General features: G+C 51.4%; 2 protein-coding genes across 12 annotated transcripts in view; one reads left to right on the top strand and one right to left on the bottom strand.

Moving 5' to 3' along the window:
* Positions 1–1,140: 1,140 nt before the first annotated feature.
* On the bottom strand, positions 1,141–22,644 carry LOC123275677 (catechol O-methyltransferase). Of its 5 annotated transcripts, none has more exons than XM_070516701.1 (5): positions 22,523–22,644; positions 6,686–6,934; positions 4,609–4,802; positions 4,127–4,258; positions 1,141–1,608 (listed from the first exon to the last, which is right to left on the bottom strand). In XM_070516701.1, the coding sequence occupies exons 2-5, from the start codon at positions 6,822–6,824 to the stop codon at positions 1,405–1,407; spliced, it is 669 nt and encodes a 222-aa protein (XP_070372802.1). In that variant the 5' UTR covers positions 6,825–6,934; positions 22,523–22,644; the 3' UTR covers positions 1,141–1,404. The 5 variants fall into 5 exon arrangements, with proteins under 5 accessions (XP_070372802.1, XP_044631433.2, XP_070372800.1 ...); XM_044775498.2 differs by having other exon boundaries at positions 6,686–6,965; positions 22,390–22,631; XM_070516699.1 differs by having other exon boundaries at positions 22,390–22,561.
* Positions 22,556–23,317, top strand: part of TXNRD2 (thioredoxin reductase 2) — a 50,838-nt gene continuing 50,076 nt past the window's right edge. For 4 of the 7 annotated variants that reach the window (XM_044775491.2, XM_070516677.1, XM_044775489.2 and 1 more), the window contains exon 1: positions 22,557–22,690. In XM_044775491.2, the coding sequence (XP_044631426.2) occupies positions 22,609–22,690 (82 nt within the window). In that variant the 5' untranslated portion in view covers positions 22,557–22,608. Of the gene's footprint in view, positions 22,691–23,317 lie in introns of all 7 variants that reach the window. The other 3 variants (XM_044775492.2, XM_070516678.1, XM_044775490.2) reach the window with 1 other exon arrangement.

Here is a 23,317-nt window from a genome sequence, read left to right as displayed (position 1 = left end):
GGTGGGCAGCAGAGGCCCCAGGTGTCCCTCTGCTGTGTCAGGGGCTGCTCAGCAACCAGGTCCGTGGACGTTTCCCCACTGCGATCCCCAGGCTCGCTGCGATCCTCTTTCTACACACAAAGGGTGAGCGGGCCTGCTCCTGGGTGGTTAGCGGGCCCTGAACCCTAGGGTATAGTCCTGGCCGGAGGCCGGCCTGGGCTCTGCTGGGCTCAGATGGGACCCAGGGGCTCCCTGGGGATTCTCAGAGGTCGAACCACTGGGGGCCTTGGAGCTGAAGGACCAGGGTTGGGCTGCGGTCGGCTCTGGAGTCGGGGGGACGCACACCACCTCTCCCTCCTCACTCGCCGGCTGGGCAGCCTGCAGAAGTGCCGGGGGTGGTCTGAGCCCACTCTCTCCCATGAACAACGCCGAGCTGGACTGGCGAAGATGTGTCCACTCAGGGTCACCCCGGGGCCCCGAGGGGCCGGAGAGACCACGCCTGGCGCTGCTGCAGGGCCAGGGCCACCTTCCCCTGCGCCTGCCTGCTCAGAGCTGGTTGTGAGGGCTGCCAGCGGCCCTGTTCCGGGGTCCTAGGCCGGACAGCCTCTGGGTGGGGACTCCGCCCAGCCTGCAGACATCCTGGGGATGTGACAGGTGCCCTGGGCCTGACTGCAAGAAGAGCAGTGCTGGGGCTGGGGCCCCTGGGACCGCCCGCAGCATTCACACCCAGTCCAGGGAGCAGCACGTGCCTGGTGCCAAAGCTCAGGGCCCCGAGGACGGAAGGAGCAGCACCGCGGTGGGAGGCAGCACTAGGGCGGCCTCTCCTATCGGAGTAGTCACTCTTCAGTTTCCATTTTAGTATCGTTTAAGCCCAACACTGGCATGGAAGATGGCTAACAGCCGACCTCACTGAAGAGGCCGCACCTCATGCTTAAAAAGGAGGTGACAGAGCTCGGGAGCCAGAAGGGTGGTGTGAGTTGCTGGTCCCAGTGCCGTCACTGAGGCATTGCTGCCACCTGGTGATGGCAAACCTCGAGGGCCGACTGTGTGAGTTTCCACATGTCCCCAACTTCCCCCGGCGTCCTGTGTCTACTGCCCAAGGACCTGCCCATGTGAGAAAGGGATGCTCATGGGGGTGAGTGACACTGTCACAGCTCCGCCTGCCCTGATGTGGTCTTTACGAGCAGACACTTTCCAGATTTATTGCTATGGTTTTATGCGCTGAGCCAGTTGCACTGGGGAGGAGCAGTGCGTGAGCACGCAGCACCGCTGTGCAGAAGGGTCAGTGTGGGCTGGCCGCGGCCTCGCAGGCCTCGAGTCACCCATTGAGGACAGACTCCAACCTGCAGAAGTGGGTTGGCAGCAGGGCAGCCATAGTGCCCTTCAGAAGCAGGCTGGGCAAAGGAGCCCAGCACAGGTGGGAGGTCAAGGCTGTGCTGGGCTGCCCGGGCCCAGGTAGACGGCCTTCTCCACGCCATCCACCACCCACAGAGAGTACTCCAGGTATGAGGAGAAGTGCGTGCACTCAAAGCGGCCGCTCCCGCGCACGTGGGCCAGGAAATCCGGTGCTCCTGGGACGATGACATTGTCAGCCAGCAACACCGTCCCCTTGCGTAACAGGCCACACTCCTGCAGGGGACAGGGGGTTGGGGGGGGTGAGGATTGGGGTGACCAGGGAGCCCGCTCCAAACCAGGAGGGCAGGTGGGGGCTCCACACAGAGGCTTGTGCCTGGCCCTGGGGTTGGCCCCACCCCAGCTCCTGGGGTCAGCAGGGTCTCCCACTGCCCTCCATCTCCCCCTGGCAGTGACCACTGCAGGACAGCGCTGTGCCCAGCACTAGTCCCACGTCCAGACTGTCAGCTCTGTGAGGAGGGATCCCCTCTGCTCCCTCCTGCATCCCCAGCCCCTAGAACAGCATGTGGCAGGCACACAGAGGGTGCTCATAAAATGCTACCAGGACAATGAGTGGAGGAGACAATGGGGCTGGGGTCCCACCCACAATGTCACCTCAAGGCCAGTGGGTCCCTTGGTCACTGGGTGCCAGGAACACATGGCTGCTCCAGGTAAGAGGGATGCCTGGTGCCTGTGTGTGGACTGCTGGAGGCTGTCACTGGAGGGTTAGGCCACCTGACCCGGGCCACCCTGCTGGGCCGGAGGATGGCGGAGGGGCAGACCTCGGGAGCCACAAGCCTGTCCCTCGGGGGTCCACTGTGAACATCCCCACGCCCCGGCATTTGAGGTGCCCCTCACCACCGTGGCCGGGCCCGGGGCAGCTAGCTGGCATTCCAGGGCCTAAGCTCTCAGAAGGAAGGAGGAGTGGCTAGACACAGCCTCAGGCCAAGACCACCTGGGTGGGCAGTCCCTCTGAGTGGCGTGGGGAGGCACTGCCTAGATCACAGGAAACAATGAACAGAGAAACCTTGAGAGGAGCGGTTTGCCTGTGGGGGGAAGACCAGGCAAGGGACGCCCCTGTTGTCCTGTCCCCTATATTCGACTTGGGGGAACGGAGCCTTTTTTTACAAAATCATAAATTAAAAGTTAAGAAACTAAGTAATCCTAGACATTGAGAGCAAAATCCCACATGTGGCCTCAGGTGTGACTCAGCCTACAGACATCCCAATGACCTAAACCCATGGGGCTCTGCTCTGCACCCCTCCAGGGGGCGCCCCAGGACAGTCTTGGGTGTCTGGGCTCTCCTGGTGGCTGTCACTCCCAGCCTGCAGGCCACAGGGGAGGCTGAGGGCCCTCTGGCCGGCCCTGAGGCGCACATGCAGCTGTGAGGACTGCGTGGTGGGACAGCCCATGAGCCAGAGTTGGAAGGACCACTGTGACTCCTGGAGCGGCTTCTCTTCAGAACAGAAAAGGAAGGAACTTCCTAATAATGGTGGCCAGCAGACCAAGAGAGAGCAGCCCGGGCCCAGCCCCCAGAGGGCAGCTCAGGCTGGGGCAGGAAATGCCCAGGGGGAGCCGGGGGCAGGGCTCCAGCCTGCTGGGGTCGTGCTGAGGGACGCAGGAGGCACCGCTGGCCACAGACTGGACGGTCCGAGGAGTGAGAGGCATCAGAAACTCAAACCCCACGAGTTCACCATGAACGAACCAAGCGGAGGAAGAAGCTATGGTGGCCTTTGGAGGGTGCCGGGGCGCATCCTCAAGGAAGCTGGACCTAAGGGGGAAGGAGGCGGCACCCATCCCACCTGGGGATCCCTGGGGACACCACGGGCCTCCTGACGGAGGACACAGAACGCTGGAGAATTCTGACCCAAAGAGCAGGGCGTCTGAGCAAACCACCGCGGAACAAAAGGGCGTTTCAAATGTCTCTACAGTTCCCCGACCCTCCTTCCTTCACGAGGTGGAGTCTGGATGCTCTCCCCGTGGGTGTGGGTCGCGCCAGAGACTGGCTCCTGACAGAGGGAAGAGCAGGAGCACAGTGTGGGGCGCAGGGCCTGGCTCATACGAGGTACCGTGGCTCCCTCCTTGCTCCTTCTGTCTCTCTGTCTCTGTCTCTATCTCTGGCTCTCCCACTTCAGGCTCTTGGGACAGCCAGCTGCCATGTTGTGAGGACACTCAAGGAGCCCCGTGGGTACGCCTTGTGACAAGGGGTTGAGGCCCCTCACAGCAGCCATCGGACTGTGAATTGCCACCTGCCCCCGCCAGCCCGCAGGCCCTTTATTCCTGACTGAGGAAGGGGGCGGCTGGGCCGCTGCAGAGCCGGGCTGCCCCAACCCCGCACAGGCCAGGGGCCTGCAGAGCCCCAGCTGCAGGGCAGCAGGACATGTTTCAAAGCGCCGCCATTCCCAATCCAGGGCCCCTCCTCTTTGGGCTGACCCCCAGCTTCGAGCCAGCAGCCCCGAGAGAACTGCCGGCTTCCCGTCACTAAGGCTCCTCCGTGCTGCTTCCCCAGGAGCGAGGCCCCGTCACCACCGCTCGCCAGAGCTGCTGAGATCCTCCCGCTCCCGGCAGGCCCAGTGGCAGTGGAGCCTGGCTCTGCCCTCAGTGCCTGAGCTCCAGGGCCACACCCTCTGCCCACGGTGGGCCTCCTTGGCTAGGGTGCCTGGCTCCTCAGAGTGGCCGCGACCCGCCGACACGGCTGCCCCTGCACCAGCAGCCAGCACCCAGGCCCATCCCAGCCAGGCGGGTCGAGGCTCACCTCCAGGAGGAGCGTGTCCAGCAGGTACCGGTCCTTCCAGTGGTCGAGGAAGACCACGTCCAGCGTGTCCACGTCATATTTCTTCTTCAGCTGGGGGATGATGTCCTGGGAGGCCCCGAGGACAACGGTTACCTGGAACAGATTTCCGTCAGTGCCCACACCCACAGGGACAAACAGACTACCACGCCTGGGCACCCACGCGAGAGTCCACCGACAGCTCTATTTGGGGTTCTGGGGAGACAAGCCCCCTTCTGCCCGCTCCCTGTGGGGGCAGCCTTGGGAGTTTCCTGCTTGTGGATGGGGGCAGTGACACCGCCCTCCCGGAGCTGCTGGGGGACCCGTGAAACCCTCCATGACCCTGCAGCAGGATCAGTGTGGCCTCGAGCTGCACCATGGGTCTTGCCCTGGGCCCTCCCCTCCCACCCGGCCTGCCGGGCCTGGAGCGGCAGTGTGCACATCTGTCTAGGGGGCAGGCGCCACACCCTGTCCTGCAGGCCCGCGAAGTCCAGCATCTGCTGGGTGATGGCGGCGTAGTCAGGGTTGATCTCGATGGTGAGCAGACGGGCACCGGGTGGCAGCAGGCGGGCCATGCGCACAGCCGAGTAGCCGCAGTAGGCCCCCAGTTCCAGCAGCACAGACGGCTGCTGCTCCTGCACCACTGCATCCAGGAACTGGCCTGTGGAGCACGGGAGGGGTAAGTGCAGGCAATGGTGGGGACCCACTCCTGGCCAGGACATGCGCCTCCCAACCGAGCAAGAGCCCCTCCTGATGCCTGGCCCCAGCCCTTGCCTGAGGCCCCCAGGCCTCCCAGGATGGCCCCCAGGCCATACCAGAAGGCCCCCAGCCTTCCCTGAGGCCCACAGTCCTCCCAGGATGCCCCCTAGGCCTCCCCAGATGGCCCCCAGCCCTCCCTGAGGCCCACAGGACCCCCCAATGGCCCCTAGGTCTCCCCAGACGGCCCACAGATGGCCCCTGAGGCCCTCCCAATATGACCCCAGTCCCTGCAAGATGGCCCCCATCCCTCCCTGAGGCCCACAGCACCACCCAATGGCCCTCAGCCCTCCAAAGATGGCACCCTGGCCTCCCCAGATGGCCCCCAGCACTAGCTGAGGCCTACGGCATCCCCCAATGACCCTTAGGCCTACTAGGATGGCACCCAGGCCTCCCCAGATGACCCCAGCCCTCCCTGAGGCCACAGCACCCCTGAATGGCCCCCAGCCCTCCTTGAGGCCCAAAGCCCTCCCCAGATGGCCTCCTGGACTCCCTGAAGCTAATAGCACCTCTTAATGCACCAAGGCCCTCCAGATGGTCCCCAGCCATCGCCTGAGGCCCACAACCCACCCAGGATGACACCCTGGACTCTCCAGACGGCTCTGCCCTTCTCTGAGGAGCACAGCACTCCCCAAAATGGCCCCCTGGCCTCCCAGGATGGCACCTAGGCCACCCTTGTTGGCCCCCAGCCCTCCCTGAGCACGCACCACCCCCAGCATGGCACTTGGCCCTCCCCAGATGGTACCCAGCTCTTCTTGAGGCCCCAAGCACCCCACAATGGCCCCTAAGCCTCCCCAGATGGCCCACAGATGTCCCCTGAGGCCCCCAGGCCTCCCCAGATGAATCCAGCCCACTCCAGATGGCCCTTCGCCCTCCCCTGAGTTCCACAGCCCTCCTCTGAGGCCTACAGCACACCCCAATAGCCCCTAGGCTTATTAGGAAGGCACCCAGGTCTCCCCAGATGGCCCCAAGCCTTCCTTGACGCCCTCAGCACCCGCTCGAGGGCCCCAGGCCCACCTCAGATGGCCCCCGCCCCTCCTCTGAGGACCCCATCCCTACCTCGAGGCCCTGGTCCCAGCTCATGCACCATCCAGGCTCCCAAAGAGCCTGAAGCCTCTGTGACTTTGCACACGCTGGTCCCTCTCTCTTTTCCACGATTCCTGGCTGACCCCAAATCGTCCTAACCCAGAGCTGCCATCTGTGGAACCCCCCACCCCACCTTGCCCATGGTCTATACTCAGAGCCTCCCTGGCTCCCTTGAGTTGGACACTGTCAGAGGCTCTGAGGGGGCTGTCACGTCTGTCCCCAGGGCTCCACTCCAGACAGTGCAGCACATGTTCACGCCCCAGCCTGGAGTCCAGAGGTCAGGAGGCAGCCCTGGGGACGGCCAGGGGCCTGGGCCAGGCAACTCCAAGGAGCTCTGCATACCCTCAAGCCCAGCAGGGACACCCAGGCACCCGATGCATGCGCTGCCCAGCACCAGGTCTGTGGGATGGCGCACGAGTGTGGGGCCTGCTTGGAGCCTCTGCTGTCACCTCCCACTCGTGTTGGCTGAGCTGGTCTGTGGCAAAGGGGCCAGCTGAGCAGTGGCCTCCTGCACAGTGTATTAGACGTCCCTCCCGCCCCATGGGAACAGCGGTGTGGGTGTCAGGGTCTCAGCAAGGCCTTTGCTCCTGGTGGGGGGAGGGAGGCTCCAGAAGAGCCCCCACCCCAACACCCAGAAATGGGCTGGGCTGCCCCGCCTGAGGCCTGTTTCCGTGTCCACCGCCTGCCGGCTGGGCCACTCACCTTTCTTGTCGCCCACGTTCATGGCCCATTCCTTCTGCGAGCAGTAGGCGTCAATGGTCTCCAGCACGCTCTGCGGGTCCCCGGCCACCGCGTGCTGCAGCACATGGCGCAGAATGCGCTGCTCCTTGCTGTCACCCATGAGCAGGTTGTGGATGGGCTGTAGGATGAACTCATTCCAGCCGATGAGGAGCCAGCCCCAGCGTCGCAGGAAGAAGAGCAGAGGCAGCAGTGCCAGGCCCAATGAGAAGGCTGCCAACAGCATGGGTGTTGGCTCTAGCATCTGAGGTAGGCAGGGGTGGAGCGGGGAGGAGGGGAGAGAAGGGAAGGGAAGGAGCCCAGGGGAGGGTGCCAGGCTTCAGTGCTTTGTGGCCTGCCAGGCAGCCCCACAGCCAGTGCGGGAGCTCAAAGTCCCTCAGTGGTAGCGCAGACCTGCCCCTCCTGGCTCACTCACCCTCTCCTCAGTTTGGGGGTGCTACCACTGGACCCTTATGCTGATGGGGCCCCAAGGTTCAAGAAGCCAGCCACATGCCCAGTTACCTAGCTCATGTCAGCCTCGGGGAGTGCAGCCACCCCCCAAACAGCCTCCTGTCCTTGGGGCCACACCCTCAGGTGCCCGGAACAGGTGTGGCTAGCTTTCCTGCCTGGGGGCCTGCCAGTCACAGCCCCCCTCTCTGGGCGCTTTCCCAGGCGGCCCTGAGCGAGGGGGCACAGCTGGCCTGGGGTGGATGCAGCACACGAGGGGCGCGCCCATGTGCAGGGCCCTTGGGCGCCCACACTCAGACCGTCCGGGAGACTCCTGTGGTCCTTTAAGGGAGCTTCCAGGGAAGGACACAGGCAGTCCCCAGGCCAGGCACACGGGTCACAGTTGCATTCGCCGCTCCCTTCATGGACAGCCACACATGGAGCATCTGTTCCTCTATGAGGAAGGGGAGCCTGCTGCCCACACCACAGTGTTAGCCAGCCACGCCAGCTGTGACCAGCTGGCTGCTGCAGCACGGCCTCCCCTGGCAGGCGGCACTCCGGCAGGTAGCTGAGGATGCAGGCAAACGGAGCTGGGCTCAGGGCCCCTGCTGACAGGGGCAAGGCTGAGCCGGGCAGCCCTGGGCCGCTGGCCAGCACAGCAGAGTTCACAAAATGCAGGGCAGATGCCACGTGACCCATTTACACAAGGCAGAGTGGACACAAGGTCAGCACGCCAAAGTCTGCACGTGCTCTGGGCCCAAATCCTCGGCCCACACCCCTCCCTACTCCCCGTGCCACCCTGACGTTCAGAGCGACTTTCCCAGCCCGCTCCTGCCCTCCGAGCTGCAGCTCCTCCTCTGAGCTCTGCAGCTAAGCAGACGGCATTTGTGCATTTGTGCCAAGTTCCCTCACCTCCAGTTAGCCATCAACAGAAACCATAACCTGAAAATGACCAGCGTCCAGATATCCGGGCCCCTTCCCCGAGGCCAGCCCTGTCCTCTACTTTCTCTCCCCGGAAGGAGCTTGGAAGGCCCCAGAGAGCCAGGGAGACGTCTCCCCGAGTGTCCCACAGCCCGGGACATCGGCAAAGTCTCCCTGGTCCTCGTCTGCCCTCTAGGTTATAATGAGACAGGAACCACAAGATAAGGCCCTAACAAGATTGGCCTAACCAATCGGCAGGCTAGGAGAATCAGACAGAGGCCGCCAAGATCCACGTTCCACAGCCCCTGGACGTCCCTGGGCTTGGGCATGCGCCCTAGCACCCAGGAGTCCACTGAAGGTGACCCTAGCCCCATCGGCATAGTAAAAATCCCACCCAGGGCTGGAGAGCTAGCATACTAAAGATACGCACGTCGCATGAGGAGGCATGCTGAACAATAGCGCAGGCGCAAGCACAACCCATCCCTACAAGCGGTGACCAGGCCCTCCTCCCCAGCCTTCACCTAAGAACAGCCCCACAATCCCCTCCCTAACGGGCGTCACCTCCCCCTTTCCTTTCCACGCAGCCTCCCTTGTGCTGTCTCTCTTGATTTCCATCCTGGGGGACAACAAGCACCCAGTGTTCGGTAACAATGGCACACGTGCACCTGCGCCTTAGGAGAAGCGGGGGAACCGAACGAACCCCTTTGCTCAAGCCATATTTCCCAGGAGAGCAATTCTAAATTTGGAAGTGACACGTAAACCCAAGGGCTAGTTACAAAGAGCTTTAAGCCCTCATACTGAACAGGTAACTATGCGGCTCCATCTGCCAGAAACAGTTCAAACAGGAACGTAGCACAGAGCAAAGATACCGTCGGAATCTCATACACCACCATGTTTTATATAATAGTATTCGTATGTGACACATGGCTACAATGTTTCAATGAAAACCATCAGACCTCTAGCTGCATCTGTCTGTGTGTTTATTATGCGTGTGTGTCACATATATGATATTGCCCTACCTCCAGATGGTGCTACCAAATAAATTTATAAAACCCCTTCAAGGACTTCTACCCTCACGGGCTTAGAGAGGAGTAAGCGCTTATATAAACTGTCTTCCTGAAACTCCCAGAAATATAGGAACCAACTCAAGCGTTTTTCAAGTTCGCATAATGTGGGTCAACCTTTAGTCAATAAGACTAGCTTAATATTGTTGGTTTAATAAAACAGGCAGACCTTCAGAGTTGTCAACATTAACTAGGATGATGCAAATCTAAATTTTTATTCTACTTTGTATACTAGTCAAATAAGCTAATATTATATCTATTCGATGTTGATGATTGTACAAATGACAAATTCAATTTTAATCAAATTTAGTCACTATACCAACAAACTTTATTTCAGCAATAATTGTGCTTTGTAATATATCTGTCTAAAAACAGTTTCCAAAATCTTTCTGGTAATCTGCGACCTTAGAGTTATGCCAAATTAAGTTAAAGAATAGATATTCTTTGAATATCTAAATAGTTCCTAAATAAGATAAGTGCTGAAGCATTCAGTATTAATTCTAAGTTAATACACTTTTGGCTTATTTTTATATGCTACAGAGATGCTAAAGATATTTGGGTCTATTAATAAACATGTTCTTCTTGTCACATTAAAAACATTGTACTATTAAAAACATATCTGTACAGATTATGAGATGGTACATTTACCAAATGTGCTAATCCGTTACAGAATATTGGTATATGACAATTTGTAATTGCCTACTTCCAAGTTTTCTCTGTAAAATAAAGGTTGCTAATGGTTAAAAATTATAATCTATGTGTGAAAATAAAACTACTACTAGAAACAATGGGAAGGAAGGGAAAACAACCGTGTACAAAAGTATGGGAGGAAAAGAGGACCTGCATTTATATAGAAAGGATGCAAAGAATGTAGATGTTTTTTGTTACACACAATAATTCTGTCCTAAAGTCAAATTCAAAAAGAGGGAAAGTACAGGACAAAAACGTGAACAGATATAGAAAGTTTTAGAAGGTTTGTGGAAAAGGAATTTTATGCTGTGAGGTCAAAGCTACTAAAATTAGATTTATATATAAAGCTTTTAAAATGTGCTTTAACATCAATAATGTACGGATACAAAATTGGAGTTTGTTTTTTCTCTCTGATAAAACGTTTCTTAGATTATTGGTCTGCTTTTTTAAAAATTTTTTTATTGAGTTAATGATAGGTTACAATCTTGTGAAATTTCAGCCGTACACTATTGTCTGTCAGTCGTGTTGTAGGTGCAACCCTTCACCCCTTGTGCCCACCCACCCTGGTCTGCTTTTAATAAGAGATTGTAAAAGGTTTTTGTTTACCATTTGAGAAACCTGCCTAGCAAACAAAGATACTGAGTCTTATCAAAATGATTTCCTGTGCTTCACGTTGTCATTATCATGTCCTCAATTACTTAAGAGAACCAAGCCTTCTCACTCTGAAAACAGCCAAGGCTGTTTTACAACCTCGTTATCTCCTACATTTAGAGTTCTTTTATTGTCACTTTGGTTAATTAGGATAACTAAATATTGTTTCACAGTGACCTGGGATCCTATTTAGTCAAGTGTTCAAACTTTTTGACATTTTTGACAACTTTGCCTTCCCGACATCAAATCCTAAATAAAATGTTCTTGATCTTGAACTGACTTTGGGATTTCCCAGAGGGCCCCTGAAGATCCCCAAGGGTTTGTTCTTTCACCTTGTAAAAGGGAGGTACTAAACTAACTAGATTTATTTGATATGTTGAATCTCATGAAAGGCATTGCCAAACAAAAAATGCTGTTTAACCCTCCATAGGTTATATTTGCATGAAAAAATGTTAACATAAGAATGTCACAAATTATATAAATTTCCTAGAAATTTGTCAATGCCTTCACTGTCCATGAAATGTCTTGCTATAATGTTATCAGTCATAATTCCAGTTATTATTTAAGACCTTGTATTTCATAAAAACAACCAAATCTCCTTACAAATTGTGCTATTTTTATAATGAACTCTCATCGGATCTTTCCCCAGGGCCTTTTAAACTCTTTTGTCATCCACAGTATGGGGGATCAAAACTGGCCACCCCAAAATGTGTCTCTTTGGCTTATTTTTAAGGACAAAAAAAACTCTGAAGGAAACTGACCTTCCCTCTAATTGCCTAAAAGAATTTAAGAGAGAAGGCCTGTCCCAGGAAGGGGCTATCACCATGGATAATTCCAGGTGTGGTGGACAGAAGGTACAAACAAGCTCATTTCTATTAAAGTCTATCCCTGGGGTCCCATTGTCCATAGATGGCCCCCAATCAGTTGCTTATCAAACAGTTGCATTTCCATCTCCATGTAAGTTTCCTTACCCCCCCCTCTTTGAAGTCCACATTGCAACCCCCAACATCCTCCTCTGTATTTAGCGAAGATGGTATTTAAGGTGGCAGCTTTGGCCATTCTGGTGAGTTACTCAGTTTTCCTGGGTTTCTCCCATGTACACATTATTAAACTTGTTTGATTTCCTCCTGTTACTCTGTCTTATGTCAACTTAATTTGCAGCCCAGCCAGAAGGACTTAGAGGGTAGAGGAATGTTCTTCCTCCCCTACAGTTTGGTGACCATGAAGGGACAAAACTTTACTGGCTGGATGCTGCTCACTCCTGGACTACTGAATCTGAGAGATCCTGGGCCCTTGACAAGAGCTGGCAGGAGGGAAGACTTCTTACCACATCAGTCTCCTGGATCTCTGCCTGCAGGGTCCAGTGGAAACAAGAGTGGTGAGGTTTTTTTCCCTTTTCTAAATGTAAATTAGCAGGAGAAAATATTGGTGAAGCTAGCTTCTTGGGCTCAGTGACTTGGGGAAATTTCATTTGAGTACTCATTGGTTTCTTGATCCTTCTCCCAGAGATGGTCACTGTTTTCCTTGTCTCTGTCTCTTGTACCACTTATGATAAAAAGGAAAAACCACAGGGCAAGACATAGGCATCTCCATATGCCTGTTTCTGGGAATATGTGCGTGAGGTGAAAGCTGTTGCTAAAGGCATCTTGGAAGCCAAAGTGCCTGCAGTATCGGTGGGCACGGGTCGAGCAGTTAAGAGCCTTTAGGGCGCTCGCCACCTCATGCAGACTCCTGTGATAGTATAAGTTGGTCACACAATGGAGTAGATGACAAGTCCCCCACCAACTTCAAGAAAATTTCCATGCAATGAGGTACTCAGCAAAACACACACAACCCCCCACCCCATGGCACCACCCTCCTAGGTATTAGTCTGGCTCCAAGAGACCCAAGGCTTAGCTAAAGCTGTTAATGTGCATATTAGATGAGGGTTTTTCTTTTGTCTTATTCTATGTCTTGAGAGCTTGGCTTTGTGACCTCTTTGGTCTCCACCTTCTGGAGGATGCACATACTGGTGTGCATCATGGTGGCCAGTCAAATAGACTGGGGTTCCAAGAAGCACTCTTTGTCTGGCTGTGTCAGCTCTCAGGTGAGTTTGTCATCAGGGGTCCCATTGCTTCCATCAGGGGCCTTTGTCGTCTCAACCTTCGTTGCTTGTCAGTGCACCTCTGCCTGTGCAGCAGAAGCCTTTGCTTTCTTAGATTATTTCTGGGAGTGAACGTTCTGGGTCTTGTGGGGTGGCTTCTTTCGCACTCTCTTTTGGGGATGCCTCTTGCATCCATGGTTGAACCATAAAGGCTTATTGGTTTGAGTCGCTATTATCATTGAAATTGGAAAAACTTCTAAGTTGGAAAGATTTTTAGAGTGCTCTTGTCTTAATTGTTTTATTGGTACCTATTAAAACACCAAACAAAAAAGAAATGCAAAACAAATAATGACTAGCCTTAAGGCCCTAACTCAGGCTACAATTAAATTGAGAAAATGTAAAAGTATAAGTGTTGATAAGATTATAAAGTTTGAGCTAATTTTATATAAAGAGGTTATATCAGCTTTGCCTGAGTATGTTTTGAAAATGGACAGTCTGGCTGTGGATGCTTCCCCTACCCAATATTATAAGACTGAGAACTGTTGATGAAGTCCAGGCGGAAGCTATGATTAGAAGCATGAGTGGATGAAATTGAGGGGAAATTTTGTGGGAAAAAAATTTATAGGCTTTATGTGAGTGATTGCATCTCTTTGCCTGATTGTATTATAGATTGTGTTGTGGGCATAGACATTGTGTCTCACTGGGGAACACTTCCCCTGCCTGATTGTAAGACAGCATATAAATCTGCCCTTCAGACAACGTTAATTAAACATGCTAAAAGGAAGTCACTAGTGTTGCCTGAGGGGCTGGCCTGGTGGCATAGTGGTGAAGTTCGTGCGCTCTGCTTCGGTGGCCTGGGGTTCATAGGTTCAGATCCCGGGCAGAGACCTAGCACCACTCATGAAGCCATGCTGTGGTGGCATCCCACATAAAAACAGAGGAAGATTGGCACACACGTTAGCTCAGGGCCAATCTTCCTCACCAAAAAAAGGGGATTGCCTGTGCCCCCACACTCTGTGAGATAAAAACTAGAGGCTAATATCAGGTGCTAATAAAAAAGACACTAAAAGCCCTCCCCGCCCCCCAGGTAAGTTGGTCTGGGGTTAAACCGTGCACTTAGAAAGAGGGCCTTTGTTAAATGCTTTGTGCAGACTTGTAAAGATATGGTACATTGTCCTAAAGTTTTAAAATAGCTGTGGAGTCTTTGTGTGTGTATGTCTATATGCATGTTATATATATGTGATATTTTTCTACCTCCAGAATGCATGGCCAAAAATTAAGAGCTCTGTTTAACTAGTGTAAAGTAAGCATTTACATAAATTATTCCTAAACATAACAGAAACTAACCCAAATTTTTTTCAAGTTAACACGATATGAAATAGTCTTTGGTGAATGAAAGCTTAAGTTTTTTGGATTCACTAAAATAGGCATGTCCTCAAACTTATCAGCACTGGATGCAATGCAGACATACAGCCTGGGTTTACTAGTCAAATAAGCTCATATTATCTCTGTTACAATTTATCAGCAAAATAATAGCTTAAAATGATAGCTAATTTTGTGTAATGTCTCATAAAATTTTCATGGGTAATCTAAATATAATTGTTGGAAGCAGATGATTTAGATACAAGTGGGATGGGAGTTTATAGATAAACGTATAGCAATAATTATAGTTTATGGCATATGTATTTAAAATATCTTCCAAAATCTCTTTGCTAACTTGAAACTTTGAAGTTTTGCTAGGTTAATTAAGTGATGGAAAATTCATTGACTATCTAGATCATTTCTAAATAACATAAAGTATTAGACATTAATTATTAAATAGAGGTTTATCTACTTCTGGCTTCTTATTACAGAAAACCCAAAAATATTTGGATCTATTAGTAAACATGCCTTGTATTTTATTTAAAGATTGTACTATGAAGTAGCATGTTTCTAGGAATTTCTAGCATGTTCAAGTTTATAAAAAGTATTTATAAACTTGCCAACCCACAGACTGCTAATGTAGAGGACAGTTTATAATTGCTTACTTCTTAGTTTTCACTAAAAATTAAGGTTTCTAAGGGTTAAAAATTCTAATATGTGATTAAAGGTACTAAAAATTAATAAGGAAAATATCTTTGTATTCAAGGAAAGTAAGATGTATATTTTCAGTAAAGAAGGTGTAAAGACTGGAAATATTTTTGTTTGTTTTTCTAAGAAAGATATATTTGTCCTAAGTAATAGGACAGGAGAAAGAAGGCATGGGATAAATTCTGAATGTAAAAAGAAAGTTAAAGGTTTGTGGAAGAGGAACCTTGTGGAAAGAGTTTTGTGCATGATCAAGTTGGGTTAGATTAAAATGAATTTAATTAAGTAAATGAGTTTTAATATAAAAAGTAAGCTGGTGCAAAAATTAGAATTTCATTTTCTCTCTCTTAAAAAGATAATTCTTAAACTTTTAGTCTGCTCTTGATAAAGAGATTATGAAAGGCTTTTCTTTGAGTAGTCTACCAGGAGGGTAAGGATTTAATGTTTTATCAAAATAAATTTCCTGTATTGTTTTATCAGGTCTTTAACAACAAGCGCTAAGGTTTCTCTTATAGTTATTTAATTTTCTGCATTCATCTAAAAATCTTTAATTTTCACCATGGTTAAATGGATAACTAAGCATTGTTTCATAGGGACCTATGATACTGTGTGGGTAAATGTTATTGATATAAGTGTTTTTAAAGTTATATAACATTCCTAAAATTCTGATCGATCCTAGTTGTCAGTCATAATTCTAGTTATTATTTTAAAGTGTGGTGTGTCACAGAAACAACCAAATTTCTTTGTCAATTGCCATTTTTAAGTCTTTCATCATTTACAAACAGTAATTGTTTTACTTTGATGCTTTTGCAAAAATGTTTCAGCTTCAGAGAGATTCATGAAAAGGACTCTGACACTTACTCTAGAATACAGGTTTCTGATAAACTTTCAGATTGTAAAACTGAACTGGGTAAGAAATTACAGAACTCTAATGGAAAAACTGATGACTTCATGAAACTGCTAGCAAAAGATCAAGATCAAGAGTCGATTACATGGAACTAAGTGAACTGATGAAGATGATTATAATTTTTATGACTCTTGTTTGAAATATTGCTGATTTTTTAATGCTCTGTTCTTTTCAGATTTAAGAAAATCTTTTTCTCTTAAGCTAACTATGACATAGCAATTTGGTAAATTATACTTTTATAAGCAGAATTGAAACATTTATCTTTTTCTCCCTACTTGATCCCTCCAGAATTTGGAAACTCTTAATGAGTGAATATTCACCTGTAGTTATTTGCATAAGTTTAGTAGGAATCTGTTCTCCTTATAACAGGATACAATTGGAAACATTGCTTATATTATCAAAGCTTTGACTGGAATGTCACACTTGAGAGAAACATGCATAGACTCAGATATGACGAGGCAGGTAAGAAACAAAAATTGACTTTACGAAACAAAGCCACTTGGAAATACTGGCCTGATACCTTACTCACAGGGTTACCAACAACCTTACCACGTGAGTAAAGAATGTCACTTCCCTGGCAGGTGTAAAGAACCTCAGGATATTTTGGGAACCTCGAGAAGAGAGGAATTCACCCAAATCTGTAGGTATTGCAGGTGAAGTCTGATGACAAGTCCTTGACTTTGCTTCCCTGGCCTCCAGTGGCCTATAAAGTTCGATCTGAGATTCCTGATAAAAAGATCCAGCAAAGCAGATTTATTCTTTTAATTTTTTTAACTTATTTTTTTTAAAGATTTTATTCTTTTCCTTTTTCTCCCCAGAGCCCCCCCGGACATAGTTGTATATTCTTCGTTGTGGGTCCTGCTAGTTGTGGCATGTGGGATGCTGCCTCAGCGTGGTTTGATGAGCAGTGCCACGTCCGTGCCCAGGATTCGAACCAACGAAACACTGGGCCACCTGCAGCAAAGCGTGCAAACTTAACCACTCGGCCATGGGGCCAGCCCCCCAGCAAAGCAGATTTAAAAGAGCCTATAAGATCGGTTGCTATTCTTGCTGTACTTATGTAAACAATTGGGCCAAGTTTATTGAAACTAGACTTATTTTGCAAACCAGTTAGTCTTAATTTGGCTATCTTTGGTAAAAATGAGAGCGATTTTAGAGAAAAAAATTACGTTTCAGCAGAAACTACAATATGCAATAGTAGATATTAGATTCTAGTTCTGTTGTCTTTGAGGTCTTGTTTTCTATCTGTAAACTGGACTGGATCCTGAATTCTTCTAGTCACTTGAAATGTTGAGCTAAAAATCTCCAAGCTAACATTTTCAATTTTTTCCCTCATTTTCATTTGGAATCCTTGAGAACTGAAACTGCACTGGTGCATTCCGTAAGCAGCTTGAAGGAAGTGTAAAGGTGCTGAGCGCTCCCTCCACATTGTTTTTCAGAGCTATGCTGGGAAAAGATACAACCAAAACTAGCCTGAACCAGATCAAGCCCCACCATGAGGGCAGCACGCGCACAGATGACCTGAAGATGACCTTTTCCTCATCTGAATACTATAATCTCTGCCCTAGGAGGAGCCTATGCCTTATTAGCATAACGTGCAACGTGTGTGAGAGCATGCTTCCAGATTGCACCTGTGCCAGCTAATACCTACCTCCACATGTGATGACAAAACTTCCCTTTGCAATGTTCACTCCCCACCCGAAATAAGAAGACCTGCTTCCCTTTGTTCAGGGAGCCGCGACTTTGGAAATGATTCCGCGTGGTCTCCTACTTGCCATAAATACACTTTGCTTTGTGTGATGAATACTTGTGGTGGAGAGCCTGATTTTAACCCGCCAGGGAGCGGACTCATTCTGGCTCTGTAGCAAATCCACCCTTGTTTCTGAAGCTCTGCAAACTGAAGCTGGACAACCTGATGTGAACTTAAGAGTGTCCCCACGACAGCAGACTTGTTGCTGTGTGAGCCACTCAAAAGATAGCTGAGCACCTGATGACATCACCAGAGACATTTCAAACTGCAAAAGGTGCTTCGACCCTGACACTTAGAAATCTTCTGTTTTTTTTAAAGATTGGCACCTGAACTACCATCTGTTGCCAATCTTCTCTTCTTTTTTTTTCTTCTTCTTCTCCTCAAAGCCCCCAGTACATAGTTGTGTGTCCTAGTTTTGGGTCCTTCTAGTTGTGGCATGTGGGATGCCGCCTCAGCATGGCCTGATGAGCGGTGCCATGTCCGCACCCAGGATCCCAACAGGCAGAACTCCGGGCTGGCGAAGCAGAGTGCACAAACTTAACCACTCAGCCACGGGGCCAGCCCCCTAGAAATCTTCTTGACTGGGTGTCCCCTGGGCTCAGAAACTGAGAAACTGGTTTATAATTTGCTTCAACCACTAACCTTGTTTTTCTTTTTGTTTCCACAGAAATGCTTCTTCCTAAATATCTGATTGCTTGCTTACACAATACAGGCCTAGCTTTGGGAACCCACCTGCATCACCGCCTTCTGAAGTGAATTTAACTGGATTGATCTATCATGAGAAATAAGAGAGGTGTTCAGTGAGATGAGACAATCTACTAACTCAGCTCCTGGACTGTGAAACTTCTTAAAGTTTCAAAGGCGGGACTGTGGGGGATCAAAGTTGGGTACCCCAAAATGTGTCTCTTTGGCTTGACTATTTTTAAAGGCAAAAAAAACTCTGAAGGTAGCTCTGACCTTCCCCCTAACTGCCTAAAAGGATTTAAGATAGAAGGCCTGTCCCAGGAAGCCGCTATCACCATAGATAATTCCAGGTGTGGTGGACAGAAGGTACTAGCAAGCCCCTTTTAATCAAAGTTCTTACTCCCCCCATCACACTGTCTACAGATGGCCCAGCAAACACTTGCTTATCAAACATTTCCATTTCCATCTCCATGTGAATCGCCTTCCTCCCTGTTGAAGTCCCAAACCACCGCCCCCCCCCCCCCCACAACATCCCGTGTCTTTAGCTGAAGACGGTATTAAAGGCGGCAGCTTTGGCCATTCTGGTGAGTTACCTATTTTCCTGGGTTTCTCCCATGTACACCTGTTATTAAACTCTGATTTTCTCCTGCTATTCCGTCTCACGTCAACTTAATTCTTAGACCCGCCAGAAGGACCCAGGGGGTAGAGCAATGTTCTTCCTGCCATACGACAGCTCGTTTTCGTTTGGCTCTGATTCTTCTCCAAAAGCATTTGCAGGAGCTACAGGCCAGAGTGCCCCCTCGGCAATGAAAAGGGACTGTCTCTGAAACCCACGGAAAGGACTATGCCAGGTACCATGGGGCACACGCTTCTGAGGGCGCTGCTGAAACAACTCTGAGACATCCCAGCGGACTGAGTCGGATCTCCAGGACCTAGTGGAGAAACTGATGGGGTCACGAAACCGCTGACCAAGGTCAAGCAGAACAAGAATTAACTCCATGGGACTGAGCAAACTGATAAAAGATTATCATAATTTTTCATGGGTTTTGTTTGTAATATTGTTGGCTCTTTAACGTTGTATTTTTTGGATATTAAAAAAACACTTCCCTTTTCTCTTAAGCTATCCATGACTCCTAACAGTCCAGCAAATTATACCTTCATAGACAAAATTGAAGCATTTATCTTTTTCTCCCTGCCTGATCTCTCCAAAACTCAAAAACTGTTACTGAGCATTCTTATCTTCATGGTGATAGCTATTGGCATAGGTTCAATGAGAATCTGTCCTCCTTGTGATAGGACATAATTAAAAAGATTAGTTATATTGCCAAAGAATTTAACAATGAAATATAGAATCAGATATGACCAGACAGTTTTAAGGAACTGCAGTCAACTTCCCAGAGCCAATGCTCAGAAGCCCTCTTGAAAAAGCTGGCTTGGTACCTGGCTGACAGGGTTCCCAGCCTCCCAGTGAGTAAGGAAGTTCATTTCCCAGCAGGCCCAGGGGCCTTAGGATATTTTGGAGACCTTGAGAAGACAGGAATTCACTCAAATCCATAGGTGAATTCTGATGGCAAGTTCTTTTTTTTTTTTTTTTTAAAGATTTTATTTTTTTCCTTTTTCTCCCCAAAGCCCCCCCTGGTACGTAGTTGTTTATTCTTCGTTGTGGGTCCTTCTAGTTGTGGTATGTGGGATGCTGCCTCAGTGTGGTTTGATGAGCAGTGCCATGTCCGCGCCCAGGATTCGAACTAACAAAACACTGGGCCGCCTGCAGCAAAGTGCACGAACTTAACCACTCGGCCACAGGGCCAGCCCCAGATGGCAAGTTCTTAGTTGGCTTGCTAGCCCCCAGAGGCTTTTAAAAGTCCAATCTAAGATTCCCTATAAAAAGTTGCACAAAGCAAACTTTAAAAAGTCTATATGGCCAATTACCATGCTTGCTGCCCTCATGTAAATAATCAGGCCAAATTTTTTTTTTTCAGGAAGATTAGCCCTGAGCTAGCTACTGCCAATCCTCCTCTTTTTGCTGAAGAAGACTGGCCCTCAGCTAACATCTGTGCCCATCTTCCTCTACTTTATACGTGGGACGCCTACCACAGCATGGCTTTTGCCAAGCGCTGCCATGTCCGCACCCGGGATCCGAACCGGCGAACCCCAGGCCACCGAGAAGCAGAATGTGCAAACTTAACCGCTGCGCCACTGGGCTGGCCCCAATCAGGCCAAATTTAATGGGACCAGAATTATTTTTTAAACAAGAATAATCTTACTTTGATTATCTTTGGTCAAAAACGGAAGTGATTATAGAGAGAAATTTTATGTCTTATTGGAGACAAATAATCTAGTCCTATTCATTGTCCTTAAGGTTTTATTATCTACCTGTAGTTGGACTGGGTCCTGCGGTCCTACACGTCTTGTCAGCCCTTCCTAAATCCTCAGTTCTAGTTTCCTTCAACATCTGGTTACAACTCTCCAAACTGACGTTTCCAATTTTCCTCCCTGTCTCCTGACTTGCCGTCTCCAAGAACTAAAACCTGACTGCCCACACCCTTCCTGGGACTCCAGTTGTCTCGTAGCTGCCCTTTTCCTCCAGGATCTGAGGCAGTTCTGTGTGCCAAAGCCAGACAACCATATATAAACTTCAAAGCACTCATCACAAGTCATGTGTGGGCCACCTTCATTCCTGCAGCTGCTGCTGCCTGGGCCGCTCAGAAAGTCCACTGGAACTCCCACACCTACCATGCTCTGCTCTGGGAAATAACCTCAACTGTGACGCTGACATCTATGCTATCATTACATTCAAACTACAAACCAGGACATCCACCAGACTGCCGCTGCCATCCTCACTCCACCAGTCGGAGATGCTTACAACTTAACGCAGCTCTTCTCAACTAGGGGCCTTGGGACTCAAAAACTGGGTTTACAGCCAGCTCCAACCATTAATTTCTGCTTTTCTTTCTGTTTCCATAGAAATGCCCTTCATTAAATGCCTGATCTCTCAGCCATCCAGCAAATATCCTCTACTACCACGACCCAACCTGTGGTTCAGCTGCTCTTTGATGAACAAAGGGTGATCAAATGGAAAACAGACTTAGATGTCTCAGAGGAAAGAAGAGACCTTCTTCTCCAGCAAGAGGGGACCTGACCAAGATCTCTCCTTGACCAGACCCTAACCAGGCTCCCCGGAGCATTCTTCTTGACTAGGCCTCAACCTTGGCTAACAAAGACTCGAACAACGCTAGCATAGTGTCCAGCAGCTCAAGGCCAGCCCCCTGGGATGACCTCTGTCCCCTTAAGGTGCCTGCCTGAGAAAACCCAAGGCTGACAAAAGAAGCGACTGCTCCCGCCAAAATCTGAGGACAGGACCCCGGCTCCCGCCTCTGTGGGAGGAGAGGAGCCTCACTTCCAGAAGCCCAGTCAGCAAACCCAGGCAGGTGTCACACGCACCAAAACCCCATTTCTGCTTTTTGCAATTCTTCACTTCCCTGAGTCTCTCAAGCCCCCACCATCCCCCTCCCTGCTCCCTCATCCTCCCTTTACCAGGCCCAGAGCCTCTGAGCCAACAGAAGGGCGCTCAGCCCCTCCCTACTGCCAGCAGTTACTGAATAGGATCTGTCACCACTCAGCTCATCCACAGCCCATCTTCTCAGGCCCTGCAGTGCCCCTCCAGGGCAGCCACTCAGGGCAGCTCCAGCTCAGGCAAAGGACCCAGAAGTCCCTGGCAGGAAAAACCTGAAAGGCTGGCCCGGCAGCAGGTCAGGCCTGGGGGACTTCCCCTTTGTCTACATTCTCCCCTGGGCCTGAGACCACACCACCCAGACCCAGTCCCGTGGGGTCTTGGGCTCCGGGCATCCCCTTCCTGGTGGGGCAGCCATTGCCCCGAAAGGAAAGGCCTGGGGGTACCCCCAAGGCCTCCAAGAGGGAACCTGTTCGGGAGATTACTGAGCCCCTTCGGCCGGTCCCACAGTTCGCCCACTCTCCAGGGGCTGATCCCAGCAGAAGACCAATGTGACCCTCCCAAGTGTGAGCCAGGCCCTGCCTCTGCCACCGGGTCGGCCACCAGGTCAGAGCCCTCCCCAAGGACAGACCCCCGATGTCAGGCTCTGGATCCCCATGGGACCCCGGATCCCCCACCCTGTCTTGACCCCTATTCCCAGGTCGGATCTTCCCACTCGAGCACAGGCCTCCCACTCCCTCGATCCAGTCTGGCGCGCCGCCTCCTGTCCAGAGACCTCCGCCCCAGGTCGGACGCTCCCCCCAGGCCAATGCCCAGCCCCATCGGAGCTCCTTAGCCAGGGGCAGATCCCCCCAGCCCCCGCCCTAGATCAGATCCTCCGCCCCAGGTCCGCAGACCCCCGCCCCAGGGCGGGTCCCCTCTCCTCCTTCCAAACTCCCCCCACTCGCCAGTCGGACCCCCGCGCCAGGTCGCACCTCCTGCCCTAGGTCAGATCCCTTCACCCGGTTCGAACTCCCACGCTCTTCCGAATCCTTCACCCCAGGTGCAGACCCCCGCCCAGGTCCGGCCGCCCCCGGTCCAGCTCCGCGGAACGCCCGGCGCACTGACCTCGCCCGGCGCCGTCCCGGTGCAGGCAGCGCGGCGGGCAGCCCGGCTCCAGAGGTCCCCGCGAGGACTGGCGCGGGACGGCGGCGATGGCGGCGGCCCTGCGGGCACCCGGCGTGCGCTTCCGGTGGCGGACCCCGGCCGCGGCGGGTGGGGCGCGGGGCGCGGCAGGTAGGGGGGCCTGGGCGGCGATGTGGCGCGGGGGGCCCCTGGGGTGTGCTGCTGGGTGGAGTGACCTGTGCTCGCCCCGGTGCAGCCCAGTCTTAACTGTGTCCTGCCGTTGGTGGTGGCTCCGCTCCCGAGGTTACCAGGCACCATCTCGTGTGCACGCCCCTGGCCAGAGCGGACCGCCGCCCGCCCAAGACCCTAGCGGCCACACAGCAGGTGCTCACTACAGGCCCTAGCAGAGACTCAATGAGGGACGCCAGGGCACCCTGGGCTCTGAGCAGGCCCTGCACGCCGCCACTCTGCCGGTGCCCTAGGGGAGGGGACATCTGCAGCTTATCCTCCTGGAGCCACCAAGGGAAACCGACCAAACCAGGACAATAGTCACGTCACCACGGCACCGGGTGTCGCCAGGGTTCCGGCGCAAGGGCTGGGCGCAGGGATACATGGACAGTTGGCGCTCAGCCCTGCAGGATGCGCTCCCCAGAGCCGGCTGCGGCGCCCCCACATTGCCATGGTAGCACGGCCAGGCCCACGCGTGATGACTGTTCCCCACCACGTACCTTCTCAGTGATGGCCCCAGACCCTGCCCCTGGACCATTCCCCACAGGGAGTGAGTGTTGAAGGACCACA

Source organism: Equus asinus, chromosome 8 (genome assembly GCF_041296235.1).
Source record: "Equus asinus isolate D_3611 breed Donkey chromosome 8, EquAss-T2T_v2, whole genome shotgun sequence".
Lineage (NCBI taxonomy): Eukaryota > Metazoa > Chordata > Mammalia > Perissodactyla > Equidae > Equus > Equus asinus.
The sequence above is the reverse complement of the archived record's forward strand: the minus strand, read 5'-3'. Positions and strand labels throughout refer to the sequence as shown.

Coding starts and splice junctions, on each gene's coding strand:
- LOC123275677 (XM_044775498.2), bottom strand. CDS start 6,965: ATGCTAGAGCCAACACCCATGCTGTTGGCAGCCTTCTCATTGGGCCTG. Junction 4,259..4,608: donor TCGCGGGCCTGCAGGACAGG/GTGTGGCGCCTG, acceptor AATCTGTTCCAG/GTAACCGTTGTCCTCGGGGC. Junction 1,609..4,126: donor TGGACACGCTCCTCCTGGAG/GTGAGCCTCGAC, acceptor TGTCCCCTGCAG/GAGTGTGGCCTGTTACGCAA.